We start from the raw sequence: 16,191 nt of genomic DNA, 5'->3' as shown, positions 1-16,191 counted from the left end.
TCAAGGTATCTGTCTGCGAACTGAGGCTCAACAGAAGGTAGGTCATGCAGTAAGACAACGACCTTAAACACACAAGTCGTTCTACCAAAGAATGGTAATCCAATAGAAATGCTGTGGAAGGACCTGAAGCAGGCAGTTCATACAAAGAAGCCCACCAACATCCCTGAGTCGAGATTGTTCTGTAAGGAGGACTGGGCTGAAATTCCTCCAAGCTGATGTGCACGGCTGATGAATATTGGAAATGTTTGGTTGAAGTTATTGCTGCAAAAGGCAGTCACACCAGTGACTGACCAAGAAAGGGTTCACATACTTTTGCCTCACACAAATATGTTAGATTGGATCATTTTCCTAAATAACAAATTGAAAAAGTTTTGTTTTGTTTTTTTGTCTCATTTGTTTAATTGGGTTCACTTTATCTAGTTTTAGGACGTGTGTAGATCACGTTTTAGGTCATATTTATGCAGAAATAGAGAAAATTCTCAAGGGTTCACAAACTTTCAAGCTGCACTGTATATCAGCTCTTTTCATTAAGTGGCACCTGTGGTTCAAATGTATGAATCCATGGGTGATAAAATTGGCTTTCTTTATTGCAAGATGTGATTCATTTCTTGTGGCAACAGGTGGTGTTTCAAAACTTTTTACGCCACTGAAATATGAGTAATACAGTATATGTGGTTGTGCTAGAATGTAGATTTGTATGGCAGCAAAACAGTCAGATGCTGTTTCAAGCAATACTTCACAGCTATGCATCAAGTTGAATTAAAAATAAATGTCAATCGCTTTTCTTTACACCCTTAGCACCTTTTCAAATGGGTAATCCAATAATATATGTTTGTTACTACGTCTAAAAATGACCGTCATGCTATCACTAATGTGTCATTGCTTATAGTGCTTTATAATTCACTAAAATGTGTCAGTTATTGTTACAAACAGTGGCTCTTTGTTGATCTTATTACAGCAATAAAAGGGAGACTGTCTCTGCCTTCCATAAAATTCTACCTGCATCCCTCCCGACTATACCTGTATAATATACCGATGTGATGCTGCACTTTCTGTAGCCATAATAAATAGCCAACATTTATCTATTCTAGAGATATGTCTTGGTGCTACATTAAACTGATTTGGATCTACAGCCTGTTGTTTGAAAAACAGTTTTATAAAATGGCCATTCATTGTTTTATAAGGGGAGGGTCAAAGGTGGAGGATTTCTCTGATTGTGTGCTGGGCCAGTTTGGATTATCAAGTAAAAAAAAAAGACTGTCCTCACCAGAAGAAAAACACTGGCCATTTATTCAAACACTTAAAACAACCTATGTTTACAATCACCTGACAAGGGCCTTATGATTGTGTGAATAATTATTTAGCACTACAGGCAGCATGACATTGTTATAATGCCACAAAAAAGTAGGACTTAAGGGTGGTAAAGTGTTACACTTTTACACTGGAGACTATTTTTTTCATATTTTACCACACTCAACAGCACCCCTCAATGATGTGAGCTGTGATCAGAGGTGCAACACACTTAAAACACCCAGAGAAGGAACTGAAACACTGATTTTCAGCCTGCAAGTTACTCTTTAAAGCTGCACTAATCAATAAATCTATATTTATAAAAAAAATATGCAACTGTTTGACTATACATTTGCCATGTGTTTACAGCCTCTGCTTCCAAGAGGCCAAAAATAAATTTAGAAAAACCCTCTGCTTTAACTATTTCAGAAAATGATCACATGAATCACTTTTGTCACCGTCATATGGGTCATTTTGGAAGGCCATCATGAATGGACTATTTTGCCGTTCAGGTTTGGAGGATTTGTTGAAAAAAGTTCTCTTTTTCAGTGTCATGGGTGATGTCCCTTAGAGCAGACAGAGGTTAAGTATCTTGATCAAAGACAAAGACTGAATGGACATTGGGAGGAGGACCTGTGTTCCTGAGAGACGACCTCTCTAACCACCACCACTGTGCTGTGTACAGGGGAAATCATGAAATGTGAAACACAGCAGCAAAGCACTGTTTAACACATCACAATACCTCTGATACATTCATTGAAATTACAACATTGATTCCACTGACATCTACTGTTTGACTGTTATTATTTTAACAGCAGCAGGTAGAAAATCATGCAAAAGCATACTGAGAGGGGCTACAGAAATAGCTGCTTATACATTTCATTTAGCTCATGAAAATCAGACACACAGTCCCTTTAAATATTTTCATCAACTCTCAAAAACTTAACTCAGAGTCACCTCTTACCTGTAGAGGCAGGCCTATCTGTAAACCCATTCATCATGAGGGAAATTACTCTATGACAAATCTCTCTCGCTCCTCTCTGCCTACGTCTGCAGATTGAATACACAAACCGGCCACATGTTCCATCCCTGCTCTTTAGCCAAAGTCATTTGTGCCAGTGTCAAAAGTGATAAATGGGTTATGCGGCGCCTATGAGAGAAAGCAGTGAATTTTTATAATGTATTAAACAGGAGCGAGAGGGCGAGCAGGCAGGCAGGGAGGATGGGAGCAGAGCTAGAAAAGTGGGCTGTCATGTTGTAGTGCTGTGCTGTAGGCAGGGGACCTCTGTCACACACAGTTTGAGCCCCTCCTTCACATCTTTACTGGTACCTCGTCTGTATTTCCCTCAGATATCCAGCCATCAGCCCCCCTAGAGTTCACAGCCGTTCAGCAAGGCAGCAGAGCTGACAGACACAATATCCAGTGACTGCTCTGTCAAATGCTTCTTATGAGTGTGGCCTTGTTTTGCTAACTTTGTTAGAGCCAGTTGGAATTTCAGACCTTCACATGAGGAAATTGTGTCAATGTGAGGATGTTTTGGTTGTTAGTCATTTCTTTATAGAGTTCATTCAAGAGCAGGATGAGAACATAGTTTACATTCAAGGTTTCTCACCAGAATGCATTGTGGACCTTGAGAGCTCAGAAATGTGTTGAATGTATTTTCTTCTTCATAAAACTTTTTTTTTTTTTTTTTCTGGAATTTTTTGAGACTGTAGTCAAGTACAATAGTGAAAGTGAGGGAAGTCACATGCTGTAGCCTGCATACAATACACATTTGCTGTCAAAAGGAATGTGTATGAATCACGTGCAAAGTTATTATTCAGTAAAGCGTTGAATAAGAACAAATTGGGGACCTGCTCAACAAAACATTGTTCCACAACACCACTAGTGGTCAAAAACGCTACAAGGTTTGTTTGCTTGGACAGCTTTTCTTAGAAATGATACTATAGTTTTTCCTCAAACAATAGGTGACCTTGGAAAAAAATGCAGTTGCTTTGTGCAGAATGCAGTGCAAGAAATGAATGTGTCTCTTCCCATTGAAAAGCTTAGGGTTGGGGTTAGGGAAGCAGCTGTGCTCTGGTCTTTTTTTTTTTTTTTTAAGAAAACTGGAGGTTAACCCAACGTTATGCAGACCAACCAGTTAGTCCTCATTCTTTAAGTCTTGTGAAAGTGAAACATAATGTTTCCAGTCATGCATAAATCTCAACTTCTTTGTCTGATTCTGGTGATTCAAGCTGGAAGTGGAAGAGACAATTTCAAACTAGGCTAGTGCTTTCCATGACAAACCATCTATGGTATTGTTATCTTAAAAATATCAGTAAGTCTTTTTTTTTTTTTAACTAATTCCCTATTATCATAATCTCATCATTTGTTGTAGATTTTAAGAGTTTTATTCTACTGGCTGTGTTGTGTAAACCAAATGGTGCCCAGGGTTTACCATATGCCGAAATCTTCTGAATCAAACGAACATCATTATTTTTGGACAAAGACAACAACCATTATACAAAATTAAAAAAAAAAAAAATGTATAAAATGAAACATGAAGCTCTGTGAGTTAGAAACTGTAAGCAGAGGTCATGTGTGAGTGTGAGAAAGGATGCACAGTGAGGAGGAGAGAGACCTCACTAAGTTGTTCTTTCAAGTAGTTCTAAGTAACATGATTATTATTCAGAGCCACCCCTCACAACCTCTGTTCTCTAATTGGGTAAGAGTGATGCAGAGAAATCCCACAACCACACACACACCACACACACACATTAGTGGGTACAGTTTGATCAGAACAGACAGACACACAAATGGAGCTGGTGATTATTTTAATGTCACTCTAACTGGCTAACCCCATTAGCTGCTTAGCACTTACACTGCAGCTACTTTTTTCTTGTAAAGTTGTTGCTAACTTACCACATTCATTTTCACTTCTCTTCATTTCTATCTCAAGATAACATAGTGGATGACAGAATGACACCTTACAAAACAGTCCTGTCCAATACAACAAAACTAGCCTATAAAAGGACCACAAAGTTGACCTTCTCACTAAAATAACACCAAAAAACAGTATAAGCTTTAGGATTCATTGCAGGGCTGTTCTACTTGAATGCATTAGACTGTACATGTGTTGCTGTTATTTGCAACAACTTTCTGAAAGTTAGACAAACAGTTCTATCTAATGGATCCCCTGACTTTTCATCTACTTACTACTGCATCACTGTCATTGGAATAAAATAAATGTTAAAAAAATTAAATCGAAGCAAAGCATGTGCACTTATGAAGAGTGGTTTCCTCTTAGAAATTAGCTTATGCATGCATGTTTATGTGTGTGTGTGTGTGTGTGTGTGTGTGTGTGTGTGTGAGAAGAGCTCTCAATCAAGTCTCATCCACTTGACATACTCCAATTATTCCTTGAGAGATAGAACAGAAGAGACAGAAGATTTGACAGAATGAAATAGTGTGTGTGTGTGTGTGTGTGTGTGTGTGTGTGTGTGTGTGTGTGTGTGTGTGAGAGAGAGAGAGAGAGTTTTTACTTGTACATGGACTTTCCTGTTTGATTGTGTTGGCTCATCTAGTCGATCAGTTTGCAGCATCAATCCTAACATGACAACATAGAGCAAAATCTATATTGGACAAAACATATTTCTTCTTCTATACTTTTTCTTTCCTTTGTCTTTCTTAAAAATTCCATTCATTTTCAACTTAATTTAGCAAATAGGTTTTGTAGGAAAAGTCATGCCAACAAGATTTTTTAATCAACATAACAAAGAAACATTTATATTAAATATTAAACGCATCTGCTGGATGTATCTGCAGAATGTGCTTCATAGAATTTTTTTTTTTCCTATAATATTGAAGCAGTCATTCTTATGACTAATCTGTGTAGGAACAGAGTGTCAGGGTTAACATATGCTTGGCAAAAAAATATTTAATAGTTTATTGTTCAAAGTGTTTGATAGAGTGGATAATTCTGTTAATGCTGCCTAAAACTGGCCTACTGATTATTCTGGCAGATTGTTTTATTTTTCCTGTCCACCTCTGAAGCGGATGTTTCTAACATGAGCAATCACACATCATGGATGACTTTGAAATTGCTCACCACCACTTTTTTGATTTCAGTTTGTTTATTTCCCAGTTCTGGTATGCTTCAATATATGCAGCAGCTTGGTAACTTGTAAACTTTATTTCCCCAACAGCATGTTTGACAGAGCCGGCGAGCCATGCTGTTTCTCATTTACATCCTCTCTCTGGGCGTTAACTAATACAATGCGTGTTCATTATACTGCTGTCTTATCACAATGGGGACAAACTCAGACTGTGTGTCATTCAGCATCTCGCATTACAATGTAAATTATACAACAGGTAGTTCCAACCAAGCAATCTGATTGGTCAACTAGACATTTAGAACGTGCTCAAATCAGCATGACAGCACACCTAGCCGTGCTCAAATGAAAAAAGCCTCATCACTAAGAATATTACTCCGTCATTCATTAGAATTACAGACCATGACATCGCGCTAAAAACAGTCACTTTTGGGTAGACGACTGGTGGTTGATTTGAATTGTGGAGATATGTAAACTTGGCAAACTTGTTTTTTTCTGTTGTCATGTTCAGCCGTAACTGTAACGTTTGAATATATATAGTTAAACATGGTGGTCCAACCTGTCTGACATTTCTGCTGGGGTTTTTGTATGTCATGTGTTGCTTTGCTAGTTGCTTTTGGTTTTTTTTGTTTTGTTTTGTTTTGTGGGGATCTGCGGTGAAAACCTGGAGCGGAGTTTTGAGTTGTCTTACTTTTATGTTTGTGAAACTGGATTGAACTGAACTGGTTTGGGGTTGTGGAGAAAACAAAACAGACCCTTTGCCAAGTGGACTGAACTCTGAGACTGTGGGACAAGTTAAACACACACACAGTCACACACACACAAACCCCGAACCCTTCCTCACTCTTAATCATTACCCGGCACCCCCATACACAGCAAAACGTAACCATTTTCCCTTCAGATGAGAGTATATCTCAACTTCCACTCTGGCATCCTCCCTCAGCTGTGTTGGTGCTACGGCGCTACTAGCTTAAAAATGTCTATGAAGTTTGCAGACAAAGTAGCTAAATCTGGAAAAATTATTTTTTTCAGTGGATATCTTAGTTACAACGAGATTGAGCTAGCAAAGCAGTTTTGTGTTTATATGTGTGGTATTTATTCAGTTTGGGAAATCCCTCTCTCTAGAAAGCATTAGCTGAAGTTGGCTAGCTGACTCAACAGGGACTAGAAATCGTCTCTGTTGCTAGGTTGTTACTAAGGGTCGGCCTACTTGCTGGAGTAGTTAACCAGGTTTTATTACATAGGATTCTACTGATGTGAGTGATTGTTTTCCAGGTATTAGTCATACCTCATGTATTTCCATGGAAACAGAGATAACACAAGCAAAAAGTTTTTTATTTTTAGAGCGAACTGCCTCACAATATGAATAAATTTTGTTTATATCTTTTATTTTGTTGGTAAATGTTGTATAATCGCAATATTGCTTAAATTGGCCAAGGCTGGTCTATATTAGGATCATGTTTGAAATCACTTACAAGGAATTTCACAAAGGTTTGTTTGATTTTTATCACTGTTGCTAATCGTCATTTTTGTCTTTTTGTTTTTCCTAGAACGAAAAAAGATTACTCTGACTGTTGGGAGCCAGTTGTCCTACAAGAAAATCTACAATGTTGTGGGATACCTGAAAGGAAGAAGGAACCCAGGTTTGTTTGTTTTTTCTTCAAGCAAAATAATTAATTGAGCAGTGATGGAAGAAAATATCCAGCATGTCCTGTATTCCTTCTGCTGGTTGCTCAAAACCAGCGCTCATTTTGGCACCTGATTTAGTTTTAGTTTTAAGATCAAAAAAAAATATCTGGATTTTATCACACAAATTTCAAATTTTCATTAAGATTTGGTCTGTTGAGTCTGTCATACGTTTTTAAATTTTATGTGTTCTCATCATTGCTGTTGGCAAATGTGATGTGTACAGTTACCATGGTTACAGGAGTTAGTTGTTGTATATTGCAAGGTTAGCAAAAAAGGTGCTGTTAGCTTGTTTATGCATGTCACTCTACTCTGCAGTAACACACTAGTGCTGGCATGAAATGAACAAACAAATCCAAAGCGCTGATTCTTTTGTGGGTCTGTACTGGTACGTACTGCCTCTGCACTCTGAAGTTACTAAGATACTAATAAAAGCCCTCACTTTATCCCACCTACTCATCTTTATATGTTACCAGAAAAGCTGCCAGAGATGAAAATAGAAACAGTACAACCTTAAACCGTATTAAAAGCTAACTTGAGTGCTATGTGACAACATTTAGCTGCTTTAAGCAGTGCAGATGGTGAATGACTGTAGTAGCTGTATGTACTCACCTCGCTGCTGTGCTGAGACCGTTTAGTATTAAAAACCTGTATACTAGACTCAACTCGACTGCTGATACTGATACCAGCTCTTGTACAGACTCACTGTCCTCGACACATCCCATATATACTGATCTGCTGCCCGTATGCTGTAGAATACCAAAGAGACTGCTATTTTATCCAGGTCATTTCTTATTTTGTCATGATACAACATACATATGAGTTGTTATATTTTAATTAAGTTACTGTCTGTCTGTGATATACTGGCTACGGCAAGCAGCAAGTTAGCTTAGCTTAACACAAGTAATAGAAACAGAGGGAAACAGCTAGCCTGGCTCTGGGAGCAGTTATCAGGCAACGTTAGGCAGAGACTCCAGAAAGTTACTGCTCTCAGCCAAGAGACAGCATAACCCCCCCCATGAAACCGCATTTTTACACTTCAGTTTTTGTACAAATTAAACAAATAAGATATACCTTGTTAATTAGTGAGCTTTAAAGCTGCTCGTAGGGTGATTTTGTTGCCTTCAGCTACATCCAATTCTAAAGAAGGCCTGTCCTAGTTTTGAGTTAGGTTTAGAATTTGCTTTAACACAGTAATTAATTTTCCACATTTCTGTTTTCTCAGTATCTCAATATAGTTTCTTTTCATTCAACAGGACCCAGATGTGTATGAATTGAAAAAATCTATTCTTTCACTGGAACAGGAACAAATTACAGGAACTATTTGTACCACTTCATTCAATACATCAAATATAATGAAATACAAAACAAATTCTGAGCCACATTAATGTGCTGATGACTTCAGCCAGGACTGCCCAGTTTGCCTTATAAGAAAAACCTAGTTAGACAGTTTGGTATGTGCATGTTTGTGTCTTCAAGCTTTATGTGTGTGTGTTGGCATGTGCTTGTGTGTGCATGCGTGTAGTGACTGAGGGGCTTGTAGTTTGATTTTAAGACAAACTTAAAACCTGTTTGTGGTGTCAAACTTGATTTTTCAAGCCACCCAGGCACAGAAGAACCAACCCTACCTGAGAAATACCAATTCTAATAAATGATCAAATTATCACAAGTTGTTATGGCTGAAGGGATGGCAAAAAAGTGCATTTCTACATACCCAAAAGCCCTACATACCCAAAATGTATTTATTGATCTTATTTGTAAGGGACCTTGTACAATATTAAACATAAATGTTACCATTTGATGTATTGTATCACAGTTAGCTTAAAGCTCATTTTCATCTGCAGTCCTGTGGCATGTCACAATTCAGTCATATGGAGAGTGACAGAATAGCACCAAACAAACTCACACACCACACATAATACAAAGTTAAACACACACACACACTTTCAACATGTTCATGTGCACTCCAACACTACCAGTACCTCTGCCAGAACTGGAACAGCAACACTATTTAGATCATGTGACACACAAAAAAATAACACTAAGTAGCACTAAAAGACACAAACCACTGAAAAGACAGTCAAAGCTGGTATTACACCGTTTCCATCACTACAGAGAACATGACATTGACTTACATTAATTTCCTAGGATCTTATCGTAATCTTAACCATAACCACAACATGACTAACCCTAACCTTAACCTTAACTATACTAACCTGAACTTTAAAGCGAGTCTTCACCCTAAAATTAATGATTTACGTTCAGGGGACTTGCTTTTTGTCTCCAGAAGGGAGTTGAGTCCCTACAACTTGAGGAATACCTGGACTACACACACACACACACACACACACACACACACACACACACACACACCCCTTGTCAGCAACAATATACGAATTGAAAAAAAAAGGATATTTGTTAACAAAACAAAACCAATAAAAAGAAGCACACAGTGGGTTTACCAGAGATTTTTCACTGAACACAGCTGCTGCTGCTGCAGCTAGAGAGGAGACTGGTAGAGCAGAGTTCGAGGTCCGTACTGTGAATACAAAATGACAAGCTAAAAGAGCTCTGTAGAAATGCAGAGTTACTACAAGCAGCCCTTTCACAAAAACATGTCAACTGATCTCTTGTTAATCTAAATATATCATGTATATGAATTAGTAGCGTTTAAACAATGTCAAGGATGTACATAGTGAGTTACATAAACATAAAAACATCTGATTCACCAATCAACAGAATGGGATACTTGAAATATATTTTAAATGTGTTCATTTTCTCTTTGTCTCTGATTGTATGAATTTTTCTCGCTTTCCTCTCCCACTGTCTCCATCTCCTGTCTGTCTCCCTTCGTATGTCTCCCCCCCATCACAGCTCTGTATCAGCTCGGGTCATCTTCATAACAACATATGAAGATGTGAAGATTATGTCCTTTTAATGTTTAAAAAGCAACCCAGACGCCTCTCCTTAGCTGATCTGCCCTCATCCTTTTTTTAATCGTCATTCTGCAGAGAAGTCCCTTTATCTTGTCCTCGCCTCACCCCCACAGCTATCCTCCCCACCCACCCTCCCTCCTCCTCCACTCGTAGCAATGCGTCCACTACTGTACCTGTCCTGCCCAGTCACTGGTGGAAAATTACCTTGCTGATTTACAGTGTGATATTAGCCAGCCATAATGGGCCACTAAAGCAGATAATATGAGCCACAAATCTCTGGAAGGAGCGACGCTTTAACTGCTTGTTGGCGTTTGATCATATGTCTGATCCGTGCTCATTTATCTCCACCCTAAACAGAATGAATATTCATGCGTGTTCATAAAGGTTTTGAGTCATACAGCCCACAATAATACAGAGGGTCATTTTGAATTAATCTGCATTGCTATATGCAAATATTGCTGAAATGACATAAATTACTTCTACTTTTTTTTTTTTTTTTTTTTTTACTTTATTGCTGTATGAGCAAGGGAATAACAATAAAATGTTGAAAATGCAGATGCTGTTTGCTTATATGAAGGGACAATGCGAAACAAAAAGCAGCCTTGTAGTTGGGCTGGCACATGAATACTACATGTCCCATGGCAGGGTTGTTGATACCTTAATTGTCCTTTGCAAAGGAATATGATTGTAAATGTAAGATCATACATATGCTGTATAGAGCAGGTTCAGAAATGTCTGGTGGGTTGTCTTGCCAATATACTGTATATATATATATTTTTTATTTTATTGATTTGTTTATTTATTCATTCATTCATTTTTCCAGTATCCTGATCAGGATTTCAGAATTGCAGAGGCAGGCATTGACTCATTAAGAGATGCTAGCTTTACCTGGCTTCCCCTTGTTAGTCTTGATATGGTTGCCTCTATAGCAGCACAGTACAGTCTTTTACCACACAAGCTGAGAAACATTCATCACCCTTTGTAAACCAAATTTGAAAAACCTCAGTGATCTTTATGGGAGGAGGTTGCTGAGACAATATGAAATACAGCAACTGTTCTATGATGAGAAAAAAAGTGTTTCATCGATTTATTAGCATGACAGCAGTTGCTTGAATAAGTTTGCCTCAGTGTGCTTCAAAGGAAGTCCTTGTTGGATCGTCAAACAGCATCTGAAACTCTCCCTCAACACCTTTCTGACCTCAGAAAGAAACGAAACACACAGGTGTAATCAGTAACATTAATAACAAGTCCATTCCATTTAGATTAGCCAGTATCAGAAGCTTACTATCATGCATGCTGGTTCACTGGAATGACACTTAATGGAATGGAGCCATTGTTGTTATCAGTTCCACCTGTGCTTTTACTGCTATGACAAGTCAAAATATCCTCTGTGAAAAAGGTCCATCGGAGAGCTGCATTCAAAATTTTTGTAACTTTCCTGAACAGACAATCCAACAAACTGTGTACTTTTACAGAGTGATTAACCAGATGTGCAGAGGTGAAAAAGAAGGCAAATACACAAATGCTTCTGTGTCTTTTTGCGTGTACAGACATTTGCAACACCATGAATGCATTCAAGGAGAGACTGTCCAAAAATGTGTACAATTATCCACATTTGTATCATTCATTATGTTTTACTCCTCTTTATGATGAAAGGTTTTGAATGAGGCCATTCAGAAATAGTCTAAACACTGAGCACTGAGCACTTTATACTTTCATGTACCATTCAGGACTTTGATAAAACATCTTAAGTATCAGTCTGCTTCTGTATCATTCACCATCCTTATATAGCAGCACACATCAGCCTCACATACTCCCACCTGTATGGTCCTCTTTTTAGCTCCGGAAGAGCTAAAGAAGCAGAGGAGGAAGGAGTGACACTGAAATTGGTAGAAGAGACATAACCTTTCCTCTCAACTAAAGATCTGAAGTTGCACAAACATGAACAATTCCTGAAGAAATCCAACTGAATTCTTAACAGGGAATCAATGAAATGTGTACGTATCAAATTTGACATGAAGCTCTGAATTATAAAGAATGAAGAGATGTAAAACATTAGCTTAAAATTAGCTTGCCAACATCAGTTAGTTTCACTTACAAGACTAGATTCCCCCAGTCACTGCCAATCTAATTTTTACAGAGAAAAACACTTTTTTCATGTGCGCCTGACTAACATCAGATTGCTTTTTTACATCCAACTTTGTGTATATTTATTAAGTTCACTAAGAGTGGTGGAAAATATAACAAATGTCGCAGACTGCTTTTAAAGGATAAAACTTCTGACTTTCCAGCACAGTCTGTGGCCCCAAGCCCATTGCATCCCACTGAGGATGTAAATCCTTAATAACCGTTGACAGAACAGAAAGTTTAGAGCCTTGTAGTAGCATAATTCAGAAAAGTAGAAAAGTCTGCCTTTTTTTCCAGGGGAACCACAAAGTGCATAGCTAAGCTTCTTTAATTTGAGGTGATGGTTCACTTCCCTCGACCACAGAGTGACTAGGAGGCTGTGAGCTTTTCCAGTTCATTACAATAAACCTACACAGTGTTACAAAGATTGCAATGGTGTATTCCACTCCAGTTATGTGGTTAGTCTCACCAGACATCCCAAATATTGCAATCAGAGGATCAGCTGACCAAAGAAATCTTATTAATATAGAGCTGCAAAAACGGAATTATTTAGGACAGTTCCTGTCGCTCAGGGGTCTGGTAAAAGAAAATATTCCAGATGTGTGCTTCTTGTCTGGCTCTACTCTATCCAGTAAAGAAAACAATAATGCCAAATAGTCTTTAAGATTTCTCAAGATGGAGCTAAGGTAAATTTAATACCTAACTTGTCAAATTGTGGTGAGAATTCCATCGATGTAGAGTGATTTAATACTTTCGATATCATTGCACTGAACCATTAGATGGAGAGATAAAATGGTTATTAAAAAAGCAGCAGGAACACAACCACTTTGTCATCTCCATTTTTGGTTGGGGACTATTTTAAGCTAATCTTACACACCAAATGGTTTGTTACACCAAACCATCTGAGAAGTCGTCCTTGGAAACTGTTTGGAAAAGGGCAGGCACTTTCAAAACATACTTGGAAGGTGATTGGATGAACCATCTGTCTATCATCGTCACACCTACACTGATCAGCCTGAACCACACGTGCATAACTGGAAGCCTGACGAGATGGATTCTGGTGTGATCTCATGAATCCAGCTGCCTTGCAAGGTAATTAAGCTGCAGGTTGATGAGTTATTTACAGCACCATGATGATGGTGTATGTGGGAGTGACTCAAAATAAACAACAGTGCCATTGTGCATTGTAATGAAGGAACACGTCACCCACTGCAGCGCTGTGGCTCCCTGATGTGTTTTTAATAGATTTGGACAACATCGGAGCTCTATGACACAGAGGAATATGATTTATCAGGCTTTGGATACACACAAAATACTTAATAGATCAATTAGTTGTTGTTTTGGGTCTTTTCATGGCATTTCTTCACAATGAGGAAAAATAGTGATCTCCATACATTTGTCACCATAATAATCTAACTGTAGTTGCTGTTTTGCAATAACTTCAATTAAAAGAAATTAGATTCCATTAAAATTATTGGAATGCATTTCTTTATCATATTCCAGAAACAACATTTAATCTGGTTTATTGACACTTATTTGAAAGAAAAGGTTCCCAAACTTTTTCTGCAGGGCCCCCCATATGTAGATAAAAAATATTTTAGAGCCTCCCCTCTCAAACACCTACTACATTCACACCTAGCTACTGTTTGACATCATGTTTGCGTGTCTGGAGATTTAAATACTCAATGATGTTTCGCTGCTGTGCCTCCTGCATGAATGCGCACAGCTTCTCTCTTTCAATGGGGAGACACAGCTGCGGGGGGATCACTGCATATAACTCTATATTTGTTATATATACATGTTCAGATCCGGCAATAGAGCAAATTAATAGGATGGGCATTTGATATTTTTGAGGGGGCACACAATGCATTGTATATTTGTTTATCCTGTTATCAAACAAGTTGAACACAGATCAATAGGTTTGGATACTCAAAGTACACTGAAATGCTAATGATGTGTTTGGGAATGTGAGAGATAACAGGCAAATTAAGTTTTTTTTAATCTTACTATCCTGTTTGCAATGTTTTGTATGACCAAATTACAAAAGCAAGTGAAAGTGGATGTTTTATTCAGCCAAGTAACACACAGTAACAGAAGGGAACCAATGACAAAGGGGATCCTAGACACATCATAGTGTCGTCACCCAACTTTCACACCCACATGAAACCCCCACAGAAGTGTGTCTTGTCTGTTGTCAGTTACTTCTTCACTGTATATCAGCCTGCAACTGGCGGAACTCTGTCCCTCTCTCTAAAACTAAAAAAACTAAATAGGCCTACTGTATTTTTTTATTGTTACACTATTCCATCAAATGTAAAATATTATCAATGGTTGTGCATCATTTTAAACACACTTCCCCAAAAATTCAGCCTGAAACCCCAATATTTTTGCCCCACCCCTGGATTCCAGTTAAACTTGTGGAATTTTTCCTCAGTGGGTTTGTGTTTGCATATGTTTGGGTCAGTCATTAAAGGTATAATATGTAAGAATTGGCCAGAATTTTAGTTTAAAACATTCCTAAATTAACTAAAATTATACAACACATATTTATAATTATACAATCTGATTGGTCAACTAGATATTTAGAATGTGCTCAAAGCTTTTATTTTGTTGGTAAATGGTGTCTAATGGCAATATTACACTTGAGGGTGACGAAATGTTGCTGAAGGTGATGTTTGTTTGTCTTACAGCTATTGTGGTGGTATTCAGTTTGTTGCAATCTGCAACCTTACTGCTAGATGCCACTAAATTCTACACACTGGTCCTTTAACCTTCAGTGTTTAATCCTCTCTGAACTATAAACATACCTGTGAAAAATATATATAATTAAATTAAAATATAAAAAAATTGCACTTTCACATATGACTGATTTGAAGCACTTTACAGTAATGGTTGTTTATGTGAGTTACCCAACACTATGTTGTCAGATTCTCAGGCTAAGCTAGCAGGCTTCTCAAAGCACCTCTTTTCTCAGACATACAGTCATCAGCACTCTGTGTTGGAGTGATGAGGTTTGCTCTTTTCTTCTCTCCGCCTGCAGGAAGCTGCTTTGTGCGTCCATACTCAACACTCTGTCTCTGTAGAAAAAATGCAAGGCATACAAAGAAGCCTGGAGCATTCATGTTTGTATGCGTCTCTGTGTGTGAATGTGTTTCCTTGGAGAACCATTACACACTGTATTTGAATACCATTTTGGGATACCTTCACTGAGTTATAGTATCATAAATTTTCGTTTTATAAATCTCAATTCACTATTCACTCTTATACTCTGTTCACATCTTCTCGTTGGTCTTGATACAATGGTCTCTATAAAGTAAATATTAAATCTCAAATTTCTGCTTTTCACAGCATCTGGGATGGTGATTAATTCAAAGAAAGAGGAAAAAAATGTCATCTTTAAAGACTTGCCAGACCACAAATCAACAGTATCTACAGCACATGATATTAGAAATTAATACTTCATTGTTCAGATGTGTCTCTGCAGTTAAATGCAACAGTGTAAAACTGATTCAAAGATCTCAAACCAGAGAAAAAAAATCATCAGGTCACTGGGTGATACCAACTCCTTTTCAAATATAGGAAATCATTCAGATCATACAAATCACCTTACAATAGCAAAAAAATATGTACGACATTGAAATTCCAAGGTTTCTGAGTTTAAAAGTCTTAAAGGTCTGTGTAAAGGAAAATCAGAGATTTGTTTTAAACACATTATACCTGTTAGAAAATAATTGCTGAAAAGATGTGAAAAGACTGTGAACTATGTAGTACTGAACTGTGGAGTTAGAGCATTGAACTGTTTTTCACCATTTCTGTGTTGAGGATTTTTTGGGCAGGCCTGAAATGGTGGCTTGATGATGTAGAGGGAGTTACTAACCCCTCCCTGTTGTTTCTACTGTATATCTGTGATTGTGCTCCTTACTCTAAAAGTGCTATACAGATAAAATTATTATACAATGCAGCGGAAAATGCAATGAAAAACAGTATACAGTACATACAGTTGTCTTTCACTGCCACATGAAGCCATCACAGCACACAATAAAGGGAGGGGTCTTACTTT

At 37.8% G+C, this 16,191-nt stretch overlaps 1 protein-coding gene across 4 annotated transcripts in view; it reads left to right on the top strand.

Annotated features, from left to right (window-relative positions):
* The window catches only part of LOC137188328 (inactive N-acetylated-alpha-linked acidic dipeptidase-like protein 2), a 581,495-nt gene that overhangs the window by 372,166 nt on the left and 193,138 nt on the right, over positions 1–16,191 (top strand). For all 4 annotated transcript variants that reach the window (XM_067597950.1, XM_067597951.1, XM_067597952.1 and 1 more), the window contains one exon: positions 6,933–7,025. In XM_067597950.1, the coding sequence (XP_067454051.1) occupies positions 6,933–7,025 (93 nt within the window). The remainder of the gene's footprint in view (positions 1–6,932; positions 7,026–16,191) is intronic.

This window comes from Thunnus thynnus, chromosome 8, assembly GCF_963924715.1.
Source record: "Thunnus thynnus chromosome 8, fThuThy2.1, whole genome shotgun sequence".
Lineage (NCBI taxonomy): Eukaryota > Metazoa > Chordata > Actinopteri > Scombriformes > Scombridae > Thunnus > Thunnus thynnus.
Note: the sequence above shows the minus strand (reverse complement) of the source record. Positions and strands in the feature narration are given on the sequence as shown.